Consider the following 18510-nt stretch of genomic DNA (forward strand, 5'->3'; position numbering starts at 1 on the left):
GGGACCAATGTGCTAGTGAAAAGGCATTCTCAGAGCTACCTTGGTTTTGCCTTTCTGAGTTTGTTTATTCAGCCTGTCCTTCCTTCTTATGAAGTGCCTCGTATTCTTCCAAAAACATCTTTCTTTTTGTTGATGATGTTGGACAGAATTCATTCCCTGCTACTCGGATTCATGCCTCATACTTTCAGTGCACAACAGATTTGGAATAGTCTCCTAATTTTTATTGCCCCCAAATACCCTACTGTTTTGATCTTAAAGGTTTCATGTGCCAATCTTATGATAAAATCATCAGCTATTATTATTAGGAAAAACATACCAATAATAAAAAAAGTGAGGAAGTTAAAAGATTTAAGATATCTCCGAAAATTGAAGCCTTGCCCAGCTTCTTCACAAACTCTTTTGTTCCCAGAGAAGCTCCTTTTAACTTGCTGTTTTACTTAACAGGGATAAAATTAATCAACCTTGTTTTCCTCCTCTCACTTCTAAAGTCCTAATGGAAGATAATTAGAAAGAAGAAACTCCAAAAATTAAGCAGGATGGAACGAGATAAGTAAGCTGATGCTTCTCTATTCAAGTGGGATTTATTTTTCTCTAAAGAATTTCAAAAAATAGTCTCAAACATTACTCTTCCTCTGCTCTATCCAGGAACAAATGAATTTTAGTCATTCTCAAAATTGGACAGGGAATGGTACAAAGTCAACAAAGAGCATAGGCATTATTACCCAAGAGGGACAGACCACTTAGGGCTGAGACAGCCCAGGGGTAGACCAACATCACAGAGAGAATGAGATTTCTGAGACAGACTCTATTTGGTTAGTGTCAGTAAGTCTAGTAAAAATTATATCCTTGGTGCCATCAATCATCATTGCCTGCCTAAAAATGAAAATGAAAAAAAAAATCAGCCATCAATCTGTTTGTCCAAAACTATATTTAAGTGCCAAGCAATATTCTAAGGATTCAGTGTTAAACAATATAAGATCCATGCTCTTATGGAATTTAAATTTAAATTTATGGAAGAAATTTAGTAAACAAGTTACCAACTGAAAATTCAAGGTAATTTTAGATTATTTTAAATGCTAAGAATATAAAATTGGATGAGAAATGAAACCATGTTATGAATGAAACCATGGTAGAATGAAAGCATGTTATGTTGAGAATGGGAGAAAAAGACAGGAATTTTAAAATAAATGTGTTTATAGATGCATCTATCTCTAAGTAATGTAGCTAAGACCATATTCTTGAGAAGAATAATCAGGTTAAAATGTACCCCCTCTCTCCCTATTCATCAGTTTAGAAAACACCAGCAACCTCAATATATAAACAATACATCAGCATTAGGATGGCTTAATATTAAAAATCAGTTTGGGTCTAGAAGTATTTACTTATCTAGAAACTGACTTTATCCACAAAAAAATGATGGGACTACTTTACAATAAAATGATATTTATAATTTTTCTTTATAGCACATTTCTGATACAGTATTGTAGATTTCTATAATTCACTTAATTTATTACAAATAATGTTTCTAAGACTAAACTCACAAGAGGCTCTTCTTTGGTTCAAAGGTAGGGAGGAAGCGAGTGTTTTATCTATACCTGTGTGACAGAGGTTTGGGGGTCTTTAAGAAGTCCCATTTCAAGCAACTTACTCTGCTCTCAGACTAGAGGTCAATTTTTCTGAAGAAAAAGGATAGTTGCTAGTTCCATAATTTACCAGAGATAACACTGGCTGGGTACCCAGATTTTCCTGCAGGCTCTCACTAATGTGGTGTATAAAATGGGAATATCAGAACATTTCAAGATGACATATTGGGCACATGCTGCTTTCTTCCTGTTCTACCCCAAATCTCTAGAAATGACAGAATAAATTATGAAAATAAATTCTCAAGTTAAAAAATAAGAGCAAGTGTCTTCAAAGGACCAATAATGTTTAGGGAGAAAGCTATTCCCACCCATATCAAAGATTATGCCTATGGTAATAACCATGTCTTGGGATAGAAATCACTATACTTTGGGGATGATAGAGGAACAGACTGTAATTTCTATTTTGTTCTTTGAATATTATTTCTCTCAATTTGAGTATAGTAGACACTTGGGGGTTGGTCCACTGGGGGGCTATTAACTGTGGCTCTGGTTTTCATCATTTTGTACTTACCTGAGACAATTTTTTTAAAAATTTCCTTTTGAGGCCAGTTGAGTATGGTTCTACTTTTTTTTTTTTTAACCATACTTCCATTGTTCTCTCAATTCAATTCTGGACCCCATCCAATTAGATAGAATGCTATATCTTCCTCTTAAGGACTGATAAGAAATTTCTTATAATCACCTAGGTCAGAAGACAGACTCCCGTGTATGTTGGCTTTTTAACCCGTTCTTTTCCTTACTGGGGAAGAATCTCCTTTTCCGTTTCCATATAGAGAAAACTCCATGACAATGAGATTCCTAGTTTCTCTATCTCCCCTATCCCAATTTATTCCTCTCCATGACTTCTTTGCTCAATTTGTAAAATGGAACTGAATATCCTTGGTTCTGCCTGTCTGTCTGTCTGTCTGTCTATCTCATTTGAGAACCACATGTTTTTTGCCAAGCACGCATTCTCACCTGTTCTTAGCTATGCGGTAGACCTAGAAGAGCTAGATCCTTCCTTAAGGAGGAAACATTGAACGTTTAGAAGGCTAAATTTCAATTTAAGAGAGTGTTCGCAAGTCCTCTGGCCAGACTTAAACTTTGCCCTCCAAAATCAACCTTTTTAATAAAGCTGGTATTTTTTTTTACCTCTGCCTAATTTCAGCATGTGTATCTCAATGATTCCCAACTCAGCTGGGAAGTCCCCTTAAAACATCTATATTACCTTCCAAATCCATTTTCAGCTTCTTATCCCAGCTACTTCAAACTAATTCCCACCTGAAAATACACCAGTTGTTAGTTGTTTTTAAACGGCAAACTCATCTATGTAGAAGTAGGGAATAATGACCAGAAGAAAAGAAATAATGGCATTTTCTTAATTCCAAAGCAATCTCCAACTAAATAGAAGTAAAACTGAAGTTGTTGCAAAAGAAAATGGAGCAAGAAGTCATTCTACCCAACCTGAAGCACTATTTGGAGGCAGTGAAGTCTATCTTTAAGTACCATATTTAGGGGCAATATCTTCACTCTCTAGTCATTCAGTCATTAAGAGTACCAGCTTCCTAATGTTTGCGCTATCTGGACAGTCCATGTTATCTTTTCATTCAACTAATGGTTTAAGTGAAATTAACTGACTAATAGTTTTTACCTAAGTAAAAGTCTTTATAACTGTAATTGTTGGCTGTCTTCCCAATATCCATTTCCCCCTTCTTCTATACTTTCAGGACCTTTATTATTTTTAAAAGCAGTAATATATGTTCTACTTAAAAGATCCAGCCTTATTTACAGATAGGAGTAGCCAGTGAGGCCTAAGAGTAATTAGTTGGAGCGTCTGGGTAAGTTCTTCGAAGAAGGCTTATTCAGGAAGAAGGCCTATTCTTTTGTCCGGTCTTTTCTCCTCCTTGTGACTTAGAATATAGATATGATAGTTAACCAAAGGGACCATGTGGAGATCTAGAGGATTAAAACCAGGCACTAAAAACGGCAGAGCAGAAAAATGGAAGGTACCATGTATCTGCCATACCTGCCCTGGAATACCTCCTCTGGACTTATTTAGATGATAGAAAAAGAAGGCTCTATTTTATTTAGTCCACTATTATGTGGGTTTTCTTTATATGTAGCAGAAACTAGCTTTAACTTATGCGTCATGTGGTAAATGTGCTAGCTTTATATAGTTTTCAATTATTAAAACAATAAACTTACACACTTATTACTTAAATGACTTAAAAGTCATCTTGCTTATTACTACTGATATGCATATCATACTCATGGGAAACTGCCTAATTATCCACAGAACCTGTAAAAATGATTCACCTTTCCTTTTGTTTTGCTCTTCTTATAAAGAGAGAGCCAAAAAGACAGCAAGACTAGCTGAAAGTAAACTGGGCAAAAAGACATTTGGTAAATATACCAGTTTAAATAATCAAGGTTTACCTATATACCTGGGAAAAATATACTGCAAACGATGGCTTCCTGATACTTATTACTTTACGTAATAAGTTCCCCACCCTTACTGTTAAGTGGATTTCATAACATGACCACATGAAGCTATAACGGCAAAATAATTTTGCATTTTAACTTTCTCTAGAAGAAAATACGTAAAACGTCTAACAAAGACACTCACATTGGAAGGTTTGAGTTTGTTGATGATGGTGGTTTTGCCGCTATTATCCAGCCCCAGGCACAGAACGTGGACCTCCTTCTTCTTCAGGCCCAGCAGCCCTGACAGTCTGTCTAGCAATCCCATAATGCGATCAGATATGTGCAAACCAGCTGCAAGTCAGGAAAAAAAGATACGTTACCCACAGGCACGTTAGGTATGGAAAATATGAGCATGTATATAAAAATTTAATAATATAAAGACACAATGATGTGAAAACCATGTCAATGTAGCTTAGCATTTAGTACACAGAGTATAAGCTGATTACCAGAAAGGAGCCTTAACTGAAATGCAGATTGGCAGCTTATAACCCCAGGCAACATAGAATAATGCCCTTGAAATAGCTGTACATTTATCATTGTAATTTTGTAATATGTAAGAAGAAATCGTGGTTAAACTCAGTATCTGTGGAGTCCACCATTTGTGATACATGAAAATATCTGCAGCCTTTTCTGGAAATGTGGAACAATGTATGGGCAATGGGGTTCATGGCAGGGGTGGGGAACCTTTCTCTGCCAAGGGCCATTTCGATATTTATAACATCATTCAAGGGCCATACAAAATTATCAACTTAAAAATTAGCCTGCTATATTTGGTTAAACATTTAACTAACTCACCCCAGACCAAATGATTTCTTGGACCTTATATAACCTGCAGGCCGACGTTCCCCACCCCTAATGTGGAGCCTAAGGCTGAAGCTTAGAAGTAGGAGGCAGATCTCCCCCCCCCCCCCCCCCAAAAAAAAAAAAAGAGAATTCCGGCCAGCGTGGATCAGTTGGTTGGAGTGTTGTACACCGAAAGGTGGTGTGTTAAATTCTGGGTTAGGGCACTTGCGGGAGGCAACTGATTGATGTTTCTCTCTCACATAGATGTTTTTTTCTCTCCCTCTCCTTTCTAAAATCAATAGAAAACATATCCCTGAGTGAGGATTAAAAAATCTTTTTTTGCCCTAGCCTGTTTGGCTTAGACTCTAAACCTTAGAGCATCAGCCGGAGGACTGAAGGAATTCGGGTTTGAGTCTGGTTACTTACCTCATTGCAGGCTTGATGAGGCAACCATTCGATGTGACTCTGACATCGATATTTCTCTCTCTGTCTCACCCCTCCCTTCCACTCTCTAAAAATCAATGGAAAAATATCCTGGGATGAGGATTAACAACAACAAAGCCCCCTCTCCCGCCCCACCACCCCCCAAAAAAAAGGAAAAAAAGAAAGAAAAATTGAGACTCTGGCTACATTATTTGAACCCACTGGCTAAATCTTTTTCGGAAGCCAGCTCCAATGTTTTATTTTGCAAGAATATGAAGTAATAAATATTAAATTAATGTTTTTGTTTGTTTGCTTGATTATATTCAGTTTAGGTTACATTTTCTATCATTAGAAACAAAGAATTCTGATATATAGGATGTCCTTCCAAAATGTCTACACAAACCTTGAATAATTACAAAGGCAGTGTTATTAAAATACACTTCATTTTCGCTCAGCTGGTGTGGCTCAGTGGTTGAGCGCTGACCCATGAACCACTAGGTCACTGGTTCGATTCCCAGTCAGGGCACATGCCCAGGTTGTGGGCTTGATCCCCAGTAGGGGGAATGCAGGAGGCAGCCAATCAATGATGTTTCTATCTCTCTATTCCTCTCCCTTCCTCTCAATAAAAACATGTTAAAAAATACATTTCATTTTCAAAACTGAGCTATCAGCTGTTTAAAAGTGTATATAAATTTTTTTTTGGACATTTTGTATTTATCTTAATTTTTCCATAGTCCTTACATGTATGTTTGTATCTCTGGTAAGTCACTACAAATTCATTTAGGAAGAAGTTTATGTATAATATATACACATGCACAAACACTCACACAATTTTATCAAACCTTAATAAATATATGATGTTTTTTAAAAAATATTTTTTATTGATTTTTTTACAGAGAGGAAGGGAGAGGGAGAGTCAGAAACATCGATGAGAGAGAAACGTCGATCAGCCGCCTCCTGCACACCCCCTACTGGGGATGTGCCCGCAACCAAGGTACATACCCTTGATCGGAACCGAACCCAGGATCCTTGAGTCTGCAGGCCGACGCTCTATCCACTGAGCCAAACTGGTTAGGGCAATATCTGTTTTCTTAAACTGTAATGTATCTGAAGTAGCCTGTTAAGTAGTATTTTAAGAAAGTAAATACTGATCTTAGATTTTAATCTAGTTTTCTTAAATATTGTAAAAGTTTCTTTAACTCATCCCTGACGTGTTCATTTGTTTATTAATTCACTAGAGGCCCGGTGCACGAAATTCGTGCACGGGTGTGTGTGCCTCAGCCCAGCCTGCACCCTCTCCAATCTGGGACCCCTCCAGGGATGTCCGACTGCCCGTTTAGGCCTCATCCCGGTACGATCGGGCCTAAACAGGCAGTCGGACATCCCTCTCTCAATCCAGGACTGCTGGCTCCCAACTGCTTGCCTGCCTGCCTTCCTGATTGCCCCTAACCGCTTCTGCCTGCCAGCCTGATCACCCCCTAACCACTCCCCTGCCAGCCTGATTGATACCTAACTGCTCCCCAGCCAGCCTATTTGCCCCTAACTGCCCTCCCCTGCAGGCCTGGTCACCCCTAACTGCCCCCCTCCTGCAGGCCTGGTCATCCCTAACTGCCCTCCCTGCAGGCCTGGTCCCCCCCAACTGCCCTTCCCTGCAGGCCCGGTTGCCCCCAACTTCCCACCTCTGCCAGCCTGGTCACCCCTAACTGTCCTCCCCTGCAGGCTTGATTGCCCCAATTGTCCTCCTTTTCAGGCCTAGTCCCTCCCAACTGCCCTCCCCTGCTGGCCTGATCACCCACAACTGCCCTCCCTTGCAGGCCTGGTCCCTCCCAACTTCTCTCCCCTGATGGTTATCTTGTGGCGGCCATCTTGTGTCCATATGGGGGCAGCCATCTTGTGTGTTGGAGTGATGGTCAATCTGCATATTACTCTTTTATTAGATAGGATAGAGTCCAGGTGCATGGGTGGGGGCCAGCTGGTTTGCCCTGAAGGGTGTCCCGGATCAGGGTGGGGGTTTCTTTGGGGTGTGGGGCGGACTGGGCGAGGGGCCTGTGGTGGTTTGCAGGCCGGCCACGCCCCCTGGTGACCCAAGCAGAGGCCCTCGTATCTGGGATTTATCTTCTATAATTGAAACTTTGTAGCCTTGAGCGGATGCCTGGGCCGGCCAGGGCGTGTGGGAAGCTTGGCTTCTTCCATTGCCGGGGAAACCCAAGCCTCCTGCTCGCTCCGTGGCCGCAGTCATCTTGGTTGGGTTGATTTGCATACTCACTCCTGATTGGCTGGTGGGCGTGGCTTGTGGGTGTAGAGGAGGTATGGTCAATTTGCATATTGCTCTTTTATTAGATAGGATTCTTTGGGGGGAAAAAAATCCTTCCAATGCAAACCTTAAAAAAATCTCCATTAGAAATCCAAACAGAAGTATTTTGAAGTCAAATAAAAAGGCTGATATTGCTTACTACGTGGTCCCTTGTTCATATCCTTCTAAGGTACTGTCCAATTTAGATGTTAGGTTTCCAAATGAAACTTCACAAAGGTGTTTCCTTTAGGTCCGTCACCTACCCAAACATTATTATGTGGGTGGGAAAAGAAATATATTCCTTTGTCAGCCCTTAACTGCTATACGGACTGCTATAGCAGTAACAATAATACACAGGTGTTTCAACTATTTCCTATTACTCTCTAACCATGATTTTTAAAGTCCTCTGAATATTAACCTCATTTATTTGATTTATTCTCACTTCCATCTAAGGTTCCAGAAGCTTGTCATCTTACAGCTCCTTCAGTATTTTTTATCCCACACCATCCCAGACCAGGTCAGACCTCGAAGGATGTGAGGATCCAGCAACTTAAATAATAAAAGGCTTCTAAGACAACTGCATTTCAAAGGAGGCTGTATCATCAATTTTGCTTAGGACCCTTGGGAGATCACTATGGATAGAAGTTTCAAATTGGAATTCTAATAACGTGTAGGGAAAAAGGGTGCAGTGACCCATCCAAGCATGGGGCCTTATAAAAGAGCCCCAGTTGCCTTACCCAAGGAATGGGGTTGATGTCAGGTACTCCCTTTGTCCCACTTCAATCAATTTTTCTCCTTGTGTTGGAGATTTAAATTTCTTTCAATCTATTCCTTTTTATCTCAACTTAAGGATAAGCATTTGTAGAACCTACTTTAAGCTAGCCTTTTGATATCATAAAACAATTCACACAATTTTAATTCAAAGTAAATTTGCTATAATTCACTTTGTTGTTTATTGTAGTAAAATACGGATATAAAGACATACATATATAGTTTTCCATACAATTTTGAACCGATTTTAAAAAACATGATGACTTCTCACATGATCCCCCTCTGGGCATCTACTATAAAGCATCAATAGTCAAAAGCCTGATATTGAATATTCATTTTTCATAGAAACTTGGATTGTGATTTTCCATCCCCTTTTCATGGATTATCAAACGCCCAATGCCTGTGACATACAATTTAAAAGAGCAGTCAGTTGTTCTAAAAGGTGTAATTACATTTATTGAAGTTGCTTTATAAACAACTAGAGGCCCGGTGCATGAAATTCATCCCTCAGCCCAGCCTGCACCCTCTCCAATCTGGGACCCCTCGAGGGATGTCCGACTGCCCGTTTAGGCCCGATCCCAGTGAGCCTAAATCCAGGACTGCTGGCTCCCAACTGCTCGCCTGCCTGCCTTCCTGATTGTCCCTAACTGCTTCTGCCTGCCAGCCTGATCACCCCCTAACCACTCCCCTGCCAGCCTGATTGATGTCTAACCGCTCCCCTGCCAGCCTGTTTGCCCCCAACTTCCCTCCTCTGCTGGCCTGGTCACCCCTAACTGCCCTCCCTTACAGGGTTGATCACCCCCAACTGCCCTCCCTTGCAGGCCTGGTCCCTCCCAACTGCCCTCCCCTGCTGGTCATCTTGTGGTGACCATCTTGTGTCCACATGGGGGCAGGATCTTTGACCATATGGGGGCAGCCATCTTGTGTGTTGGAGTGATGGTCAATCTGCATATTACTGTTTTATTAGATAGGATAGAGGCCTGGTACAGGGGTGGGGGCCAGCTGGTTTGCCCTGAAGGGTGTCCCGGATCAGGGTGGGGGTTCCCTTGGGACGTGAAGCAGCCTGAGTGAGGGGCCTGTGGTGGTTTGCAGGCCAGCCACGCCCCCCGGCGACCTAAGTGGAGGCCCTGGTATCTGGAATTTATTTACCTTCTACAATTGAAACTTTGTAGCCTGGAGCGGAGCCAAGCCTCCTGCTCGCTCCGTGGCGGCAGCCATTTCCGTTGGAATTTATGTATCTTCTATAATTGAAACTTTGTAGCCTGGAGTGAAGGCCTGGGCCAGCCATAGCTGCAGAAGCTTGGCTTCCTCCATCACCCAGGGCAACCCTAGCCTCCTGCTCTTCCAGCTCAGTGGCTGCCGCCATTTCTGTTGGAATTTATTTACCTTCTATAATTGAAACTTTGTACCCTTGATTGGAGGCCTCGGTCTGGCCAGGGTATGCGGAAAGCTTGGCTTCCTCCATTGCCAGGAAAACCCAAGCCTCCCTCCTGCTCTCTGTGGCCGCAGCTATCTTGGTGGGTTAATTTGCATGCTCGCTCTGATTGGCTTGTGGGCGTAGGGGAGTGATGGTTAATTTGCATATTACTCTTTTATTAGATAGGATTACCATATGCTTCCATTTCTTTCTTTCTTTTTTTAAAAATATATTTTTATTGATTTTTTACAGAGAGGAAGGGAGAGGAACAGAGAGCTAGAAACATCGATGAGAGAGAAACATCGACCAGCTGCCTCCTGCACACCCCCCACCGGGGATGTGCCCGCAACCAATGTACATGCCCTTGATGGGAATTAAACCCGGGACCCCTCAGTCCGCAGACCGACGCTCTATCAACTGAGCCAAACCGGTTTCGGCTGCTTCTATTTCTTAGTAATTATATATTTCTGTAAGGTTACTCTTGCGTGCATGAAAGGAGGGGGGAAAAAGATAATTCAAACTACTCAACATTTATTTATCCTGTCCTAAGTGTACTGTGAGAAATACAATTAAAGTTTTCTGCACACTATTGGATTAGTATTTCTGAAGATGGGATCAGACATCTGCATTTTAAAAAGCTACCCAGTGTTTCTGATGTATAGTCACTATTGAGAACTACTGGCTTTCAGAATAAATTCCAAACTATCACGCACAGCTGTTAAGGTTGTTCACAATTTGGCTCCAATCTACCTTTCCAGTTTTGTATCTTACCGTTTTCCTCCCTCTGCACACCAGCTAACCAAAATCTTTGGGCTGTTATCCGAGAAACCGCTTTCTAAAGGATTACCTGTTGCCAGAAAAGTCCTAAAGAATGAGGATTTCATTCACAACTAAGAACTTAGAAGATAAGCTGCAGAGACAGTGGTCGGGCAAAGAAAACACTACGAATTGTACTTTGTAAACTTTAAAAAATGTTTCCAGCGTGAATTAGAGCACACTCTACCTCAAATTGACATTTTTATCCGCCTTTCAGTTTTTGATTATGAAAATTCAATTATACTTCCCACACACCAAGTAAAAACACCCAAATTGGACAGTACTAAAACAAAAGAAACGCCACACAACAACACAAAAATTTGCCCAAACTAGTTCAATGAGTTTTCTGGGTCCCTAAGTACTCACCGCAGGAGTGCACTTGTCCCTTCCCACCTCGCACACATTAACGTAACTACAGAGAGAAAACACGGGCAGAGCAGCCTGACACAGGAGGGCGGGGCGGGGGGAGGGCGGGGGGCGCCGTGGCTACACACACGGTAGGTGGGCGATACCTGGTCTGGGAGGTTCGTCCCGCGGGCCCCGGCGGTGGTGAGGGACGGGAGTGGACGGCCTCGCGCGTCCGTCTCTGGGACGGGAGCCTGCCGCGGCCTTTCCCGCTTTCTGCCTCCAGGAGGGATCTCCGGTCCTGGGCAGAGCCGCCTCCGCAAGTTGGGAGAACAGGAGCCGCCCTCTCAGCCGAGCGTCAGGCGGGGGGCAGAAGCTCGGGCGCGTGGCGTTCCCCTGGCAACCGGAGGCTCTTCCGGCCCCGAAACCCCGCTTCCTCCGAGGTCACAGCGAGTCTGCGCCGTCCTCCCGCAGAGCGTCAGGAAGAGCTCGGAAAGGCCTCCCGCGGAGTGTCCCCCGGGCGGGAGTGCGCTGGCGTGGCAACTGCCGCCTCCCTCCCCGCTAGGAGTCGCGCCGTCCCGTGGGGCATGATGGGAGTTGTAGGCACGCACAGCCTGTTGTTGGGAAGCGTGTGGCGCCTGCGGTAGCTGAGGACGCTGCTCTCCGCCCAGGTGTTTGCGGAATATCAGCGCCCGGCGGGCTGTGCGGGCGGCGCCCTGGACGCGGAGGAGTCAGCGCCGTTGCCGGGCACGGGCCCAGCGTGGTGGCAGCGACCATTGGACGCACTGTGTCCTCTGAGGCCAGATGTGTGCGGGAGACGCCCCGCTGCCCAGCGCACCCACCCTCTTCTGGGCTCTGATAAGCCTGGGACCCTGGATGCTGGCGAAGTAAAGGTGTTACTGTAGGTTGGGAGAGGAGATGAACTCACAGGTATTGTTCCGCCAAAGAAGAATGCCTGCATCCTGGCTTCCCAGCTGTCTGATGTGCAGAGATTTCCAGGAGGCATCATCTGTGAGGGGATTACAGTCCCCAGAATCAACCCAGCAGGTGGTCAGAAAAACATTAGTAGTCTCAGTGCTTAAAGTTAGCCACCTTAACTTGCAACTGGGATTTTATAGTAACAAATGATCCCTTAATTGAAAATATTTTGACACTAGGGTCTCAGTGCACGAAATTCGTGCAGGGGGATGGGGGGTTCCCTCAGCCCAGCCAGCACCTTCTCCAATCGGGGACCCCTTGGGGGATGTCCGACTGCCCGGCTTAGGCCTGATCCCACAGGGATTGGACATCCCTCTCGTAATCTGGGACTGCTGGTTTCTAACTGCTCACCTGCCTACCTGCCTGATCGCCCCTAACAGCCCTCCCCTGCCAGCCTAATCTAGCCCCAAACTGTCCTCCCCTGCCAGCCTGGTTGCCCCCAACTGCCTCTGCCTTGGCCCAACCACCATGGCTTTGTCTGGAAGGAAGTTGGACATCCGGAAGATGGCCGGTCGACCCGGTCTAATTAGCATATTACCCTTTTAGTAGTATAGGTTATATAGGATAGGATTGCTTAAATGGAGCCTTTTTCAGCAGGAGGAGATGCTCTTGGCAGACAAAAACACATAATCCCTATGTCTGGACTGATAGCCAGCCATATGCACTATACTGCCAAACCGCTTTCTTACCTCTTACACCAAACAGCTGTTGCCCTTAAAACCCCTCCTCAGCCCCCACCTTAGGTTCTGCCTTTGCAGTTCACCCAGATTAGGTTCTGATTGGTTGGCTTCTATGCCAGTCAGTGTCAAAAGCTCCGCCTCCTAGGCAGACAATGGTAACTCGCACTTCACCCATATTTGGTGCTGATTGGTCGGTTTCTATGCCAGTCAGCATCAAAAACTCCGCCTCCTAGGCAGAATTGGCAACTTGCACTTCACCCATATTTGGTTCTGATTGGTCGGTTTCTATGCCAGTCAGAATCTCGGGGCCTATCTCTGGGTCTGATCAAATGGCGCAACTGCTGGTGAGGCTGGGACAGAGGTAACGGCTGATCAACAGCTGCCATGGAGGCTGGGGATCAGACCCTGCCTCTCTCTCTGCAGGCCTCTCTCTGGGCCTGATCCGCAGCCCCCTTGGTAGTCAGTGCTGGGTGGGTCTCTGGGCTGGCACCAGCTGCAGTCTGCTTGGTCGAGCCTTGGTTGTTACATACCCTGGTTAGATAGATAGATAGATAGATAGATATAGATATAGATAGATAGATAGATAGATAGATAGATAGATACACGTTTTCCACATTTTACTATGCTTGCCAAAATTGAGACTACAGATGTGAGGGGCAAAAAGAATATTGAGGACTAGTTATGCTTATGGGAAATATTAATCATGCTCTATTAACCATGATTGCCTTGTTCTTATTAAAGAAAGGACATTCTGGAGAAACCAAGATGGCAGCATAGGTAAACACCTAAACTGCTGCCTCGCACAACAATTTCAAAACTACAACTAAAAGACAAACGAACATCATCCAGAACCACAGGAAAGCTGGCTGAGTGGAAATTATACAACTAGAAGGAAAGAGGAAAGCACACGGAGAATCAGAGGAGCTGCAAAAGGCCGAGGTATGGAGACACGTGTGCGGGCGGCTGAGTGCCTGGCTGGCTTTCTCTAGCGAGAAGGAGACAAAAGCTCCGAACTGCGCTGAACCCCAGTTATGACTGCACTGAACCCCAGTTCTGGGCGAGACCTTGGGGACCCAGGCTTATACGGGGGGATTCTGGGCTGTCAGGCGGAAACTCAGGGGAGCCGAGAAAGGCAGAGGTCTGCAGGCACACGCGTGCAAGTGCACGAAGAGAGGACTGCCAGCACAGAAGTTCTCCCTGTGTAGACACAGCTGATCCTCACAGCCAATTGGCCTGGAGGTCAATTCCTCCCAGTGATACCAACAACAATCAAGACTTAACTACAACAAGGCTGTACACACAGTCCACAAAGGGGTGCACCAAGAGTACCCAACTCAGGTAACTGGGGAAGCCTAGCCACTGGGCCATATAGGACAATTAGCACACAAAGCTACCCTACCAACTCAGGGAAGCAGCGAAAATGCGGAGACAAAGAAACAGATCACAAATGAAAGAAATGGAGGAAAACAAATGACTGGATATAGAGTTCAAAACCACGGTTATAAGGTTTTTCAAGAATTTCCTAGAAAAGGCCGATAAATTTAGCGAGACCCTCAAGGATATGAAAAAGGACCAACTAGAAATTAAACATACACTGACTGAAATAAAAAATATTATACAGAGACCTAACAGCAGACTAGAGGAACGAAGAATCAAGTCAAAGATTTGAAATACAAAGAAGCAATAAACACTCAACCGGGAAAGCAAAAAGAAAAAAGAATCCAAAAACTTGAAGATAGTGTAACGAGCCTCTGTGACAACTTCAAGCGTACCAACATCAGAATAATGGGGGTGCCAGAAGAAGAGAGAGAGCAAGATACTGAAAACCTACTTGAAGAAATAATGACAGAAAACTTTCCCCACCTGGTGAAAAAAATAGACTTACAAGTCCAGGAAGCGCACAGAACACCAAACAAAAGGAATCCAAAGAGGACCACACCAAGACACATCATAATTAAAATGCCAAGAGCAAAAGACAAAGAGAGAATATTAAAAGCAGCAAGAGAAAAACAGTTAGTTACCTACACAGGAGCACCCATATGATTGTCCGCTGATTTCTCAACAGAAACTATGCAGGCCAGATGGGAGTGGCAAGAAATATTCAAAGTGATGAATAGTAAGAACCTACAACCAAGATTACTCTACCCAGCAAAGCTCTCATTCAGAATTGAAGGTCAGATAAAGAGCTTCACAGATAAGAAAAAGCTAAAGGAGTTCATCACCACCAAACTAGGATTATATGAAATGCTGAAAGGTATTCTTTAAGAAGAGGAAGAAGAAGAAAAAGGTAAAGATAAAAATTATGAACAACAAATACATATCTATCAACAAGTGAATCTAAAAATCAAGTGAATAAAAAATCTGATGAACAGAATAAACTGGTGAATATAATAGAATCAGGGGCATAGAAAGGGAGTGGACTGACAATTCTCCGGGGGAAAGGGGTGTGGGGGTGCGGGAAGAGAGTGGACAAAAATCGTACACCTATGGATAAGGACATTGGGTGGGGGGGGGAAGGTAAGGGCAGAGGGTGGGGTGGGAACCGGGTGGAGGGGAGCTATGGGGGTAAAAAAGAGGAACAACTGTAATAATCTGAACAATAAAGATTTATTAAAAAAATAAATATATTAACAATATTAAAAAAAAATAAAGGACATTCTAACTTGGAAGTTGTATGCCCTGGGACCTGGGAGTCAACCTTGGACCTGGGAGTCAACCTTGGAATGCGGTCCATTCTCATTCAAGACCTTCCTATGATCTTGGAAAGATTAACAGCCTTGTTGCCCAAACAATGGAGTCCCACCACAGCCTGCATAGCCTACTTCCCCGGGCCTGTAATCCCTACTTCCACATGTAGTCTTTGTCCTACCCCAGTGGTCGGCAAACCGTGGTTTGCGAGCCACCTGCAGCTCTTTGGCCCCTTGAGTGTGGCTCTTCCACAAAATACGCGCGTACAGTGCGATTGCAACTTCGTGGCCCATGTGCAGAAGTCGGTTTTCGGCCTGGGCGAGTCTATTTTGAAGAAGTGGCGTTAGAACACTCAAGGGGCCAAAGAGCCGCCTGTGGCTTGCGAGCCGCGGTTTGCCAACCACTGTCCTACCCTATATAAGCAGCTGGTTTATGAGGGGCTGCAGAGCAGATTTTTCTTTTTGTGGATGACAAGCTGCTCTCTCGTACTGCTGGCAGTATTGGAATAAATGCTCAGATATGATTCATCCCTTTCTCTGCTTAATTGGCTCAAGTAGTGACAGGCAGCACGGACCCATTGATTGTCCTGGTTACACAGATGCAATAGTTTTAAAGGTCTAGAATTGTTTTCTGTAAACCTTTCCATCTTCCTATATGCTCCCCCACCCAATGAATGGTGTTCCTGACTTAAAAGTTCTTCAAAGAGGGTTCATTTCTCATCTACCTTGTTACCATAAGTATAGGATTTATCCCCTCTCCAACTACCTACTGTAATTAACTACCAAATTAGTAATTAATTTGGCCTATTAAATGGGTGAAAAAAGAGACTAGAAAGAATTTACAAAAGTAATTAAGGGGGAAGGGTTGTATGTGTATAATTATGGGGTGCTTTTTCTTTTGTTACTTTTCCAAATATGGCTGTTATGTTTACAATGAAAAAAAAGAAACATGGCCAGGGCTAGTGGCTGTTGAAATGCAAAAACTAACAAAAAACAAAACCCTTGCCAAAACCGGTTTGGCTCAATGGATAGAGCGTCAGCCTGTGGACTGAAAGGTCCCAGGTTCGATTCCGGTCAAGGGCATGTACCTTGGTTGCGGGCACATCCCCGGTAGGGGGTGTGCAGGAGGCAGCTGGTCGATCTCTCATCGATGTTTCTAGCTTTCTATCCCTCTCCTTTCCTCTCTGTAAAAAATCAATAAAATATATTTAAAAAAACCCACAAAACCCTTATATAGTTGCATAGCCAAAAGAACCGACTTACAAATGTCCTTGTAGTAATGGAGTATGCAAATACATGTTTTCTTCCTTATTCTGTGACCTTAAACCAATTAATCCTCCATTATGCTTTAGTAACCTCATCTTTAAAAGGACGCTTTGTCTCATCTAGAGGTTTTGAGGAAAAAATAGGTAACAGAAGTATACATGTTTGGCACATAGTAGGTGTTAAATAATTTCCTGTCTTCCTTTTGTACTGAAATATTTATTATATGGATAGGATTTTTAAGTGTGGTGGTTCTTTAACTTCTTGCTCTTTGTGTCTGGGCATTATAACTCACTTGGATAAGAGATGGAAGCTAATTTGGTTTTAGCCATAATTTGACTTTTTTTATTCTTTCTCTTAAACATAGGCAGAAATCTTATGTTTTAGAAGACTTTAGTGGACAGACTTAATTTTTCCTGTTTGGAGTTGCTATATTCTGCCCCTAGGTTGAGTTCTTTTTTTTGGTTAGTGAAAGGGTTTACTGGAGAACACAAGGCTTGAGCCTTACAAAATCTAACAAATGTCAAAGGGAAAGCTCGTTCTATAAGCCTAAGCCTTGCACAAACATGCTCCCCTTGAGTGATTATTTTACAGAAATGCCTGAAGGCCATAATTCCTTACAGCCCCCGGAAGGAAGGACGTCTGGCGCCAGCAGAAGGACAGAGGGCAAGGCTGTAAAACTATAGACCTGATAGGAGTGTCAAGCTGAAGCCCTGTCTGCAGCTCTCTCTGAGCACATAAAAATCCTGCCCCCTCCCCAGTTCATCCCTGGCTCTTTCTCGAGTCAGTCCACCTGCACCCAGGTGACATGAATAAATATCATTTTTATTACACTGAGCCTTGAGTCCATTCTGTGTGACCCTGGCCCAACCCTGAACCTTTCAGTTGTACAAAACATTTGGTGAAAACTAGTGTGGACGAAAGGAGCCACCTGCTAACCTGACAAGCTCAGGGGAGGCCTGCATGGTGGTCTTGCAAACTCAGAGACCTAAAGTAACCACAAAGAATGGTTTGAAATTAAACTTTAACTAAAAGCAGTTATGGTGGGCAGTTATGTCCTAGGCCAGTATCTTCACTGAAGGTCAACCTTTACCTTAACTGAGCCTATCTGTCTCTTTGCATCTATAATAACATACCCTTGAAGTGTCTGGGTAACTTGTAACTTCCCTTTTTCTGGACCCCTAGGGCACAACCTAATGTGCTGGGCGCCAGGACAGATACCACAAATTCCTTCATTATCATGTTAACTAGAGGCCCGGTGCACAAAATTTGTGCACAGGGGTTGGGGTGGGGTGTGTGTGTCCCTCAGCCCAGCCTGCACCCTCTCCAATCTGGTACCCCTGCCAGGCAGTTGGACATTCCTCTCACAATCCAGGACTGCTGGCTCCCAACCGCTCACCTGCCTGCCTGCCTGCCTGATTGCCCCTAACTGCTTCTGCCTGCCAGCCTGATCACCCCCTAACCACTTTCCTGCCAGCCTGATTGACACCTAACTGCTCCCCTGCTGGCCCAATTGCCCCTAATTGCCCTCCCCTGCAGGCCTGGTCTCCCCAACTGCCCTCCCCTGCAGGCCCGGTCACCCCCAACTGCCCTCCCCTGCAGGCCTGGTCCCCCCAAACTGCCCTCCCCTGCAGGCCCGGTCACCCCCAACTATCCTCCCCTGCAGGCCTGGCCCCCCCAAACTGCCCTCCCCTGCAGGCCTGGTTACCCCCAATTGCCCTCCCCTGCTGGCCTGGTCACCCCTAACTGCTGTTTCCTGCAGGCCTCGGTCCCTGTAACTGCCCTCCCTTGCTGGCCTGGTCACCCCCAACTGCCCTCCTCTGATGGCCTGGTCACCCCTAACTGCTGTCCCCTCCTGGCCTGGGTGCCCCTAACTGCCCCCCCTTGCCAGCCTGATTGCCCCCAACTGCCATCCCTTTCAGGCCTGGTCCCTCCCAACTGCCCTCCC

The 18510-nt window shown here is 44.4% G+C and overlaps 2 protein-coding genes across 3 annotated transcripts in view; both read right to left on the minus strand.

The window, feature by feature from the left end:
* The window catches only part of ARL6 (ARF like GTPase 6), a 44050-nt gene extending 39676 nt beyond the window's left edge, over positions 1-4374 (minus strand). For both annotated transcript variants that reach the window (XM_079767009.1, XM_079767008.1), the window contains exon 1: positions 4249-4374. In XM_079767009.1, the coding sequence (XP_079623135.1) occupies positions 4249-4371 (123 nt within the window). In that variant the 5' untranslated portion in view covers positions 4372-4374. The remainder of the gene's footprint in view (positions 1-4248) is intronic.
* EPHA6 (EPH receptor A6) overlaps positions 4264-18510 on the minus strand; it is a 1012702-nt gene continuing 998455 nt past the window's right edge. The window contains exon 20 of the mRNA XM_079766996.1: positions 4264-4397. Within this exon, the coding sequence (XP_079623122.1) occupies positions 4379-4397 (19 nt within the window). The 3' untranslated portion in view covers positions 4264-4378. The remainder of the gene's footprint in view (positions 4398-18510) is intronic.

Source organism: Cnephaeus nilssonii (assembly GCF_951640355.1).
Source record: "Cnephaeus nilssonii genome assembly, chromosome: 3".
Lineage (NCBI taxonomy): Eukaryota > Metazoa > Chordata > Mammalia > Chiroptera > Vespertilionidae > Cnephaeus > Cnephaeus nilssonii.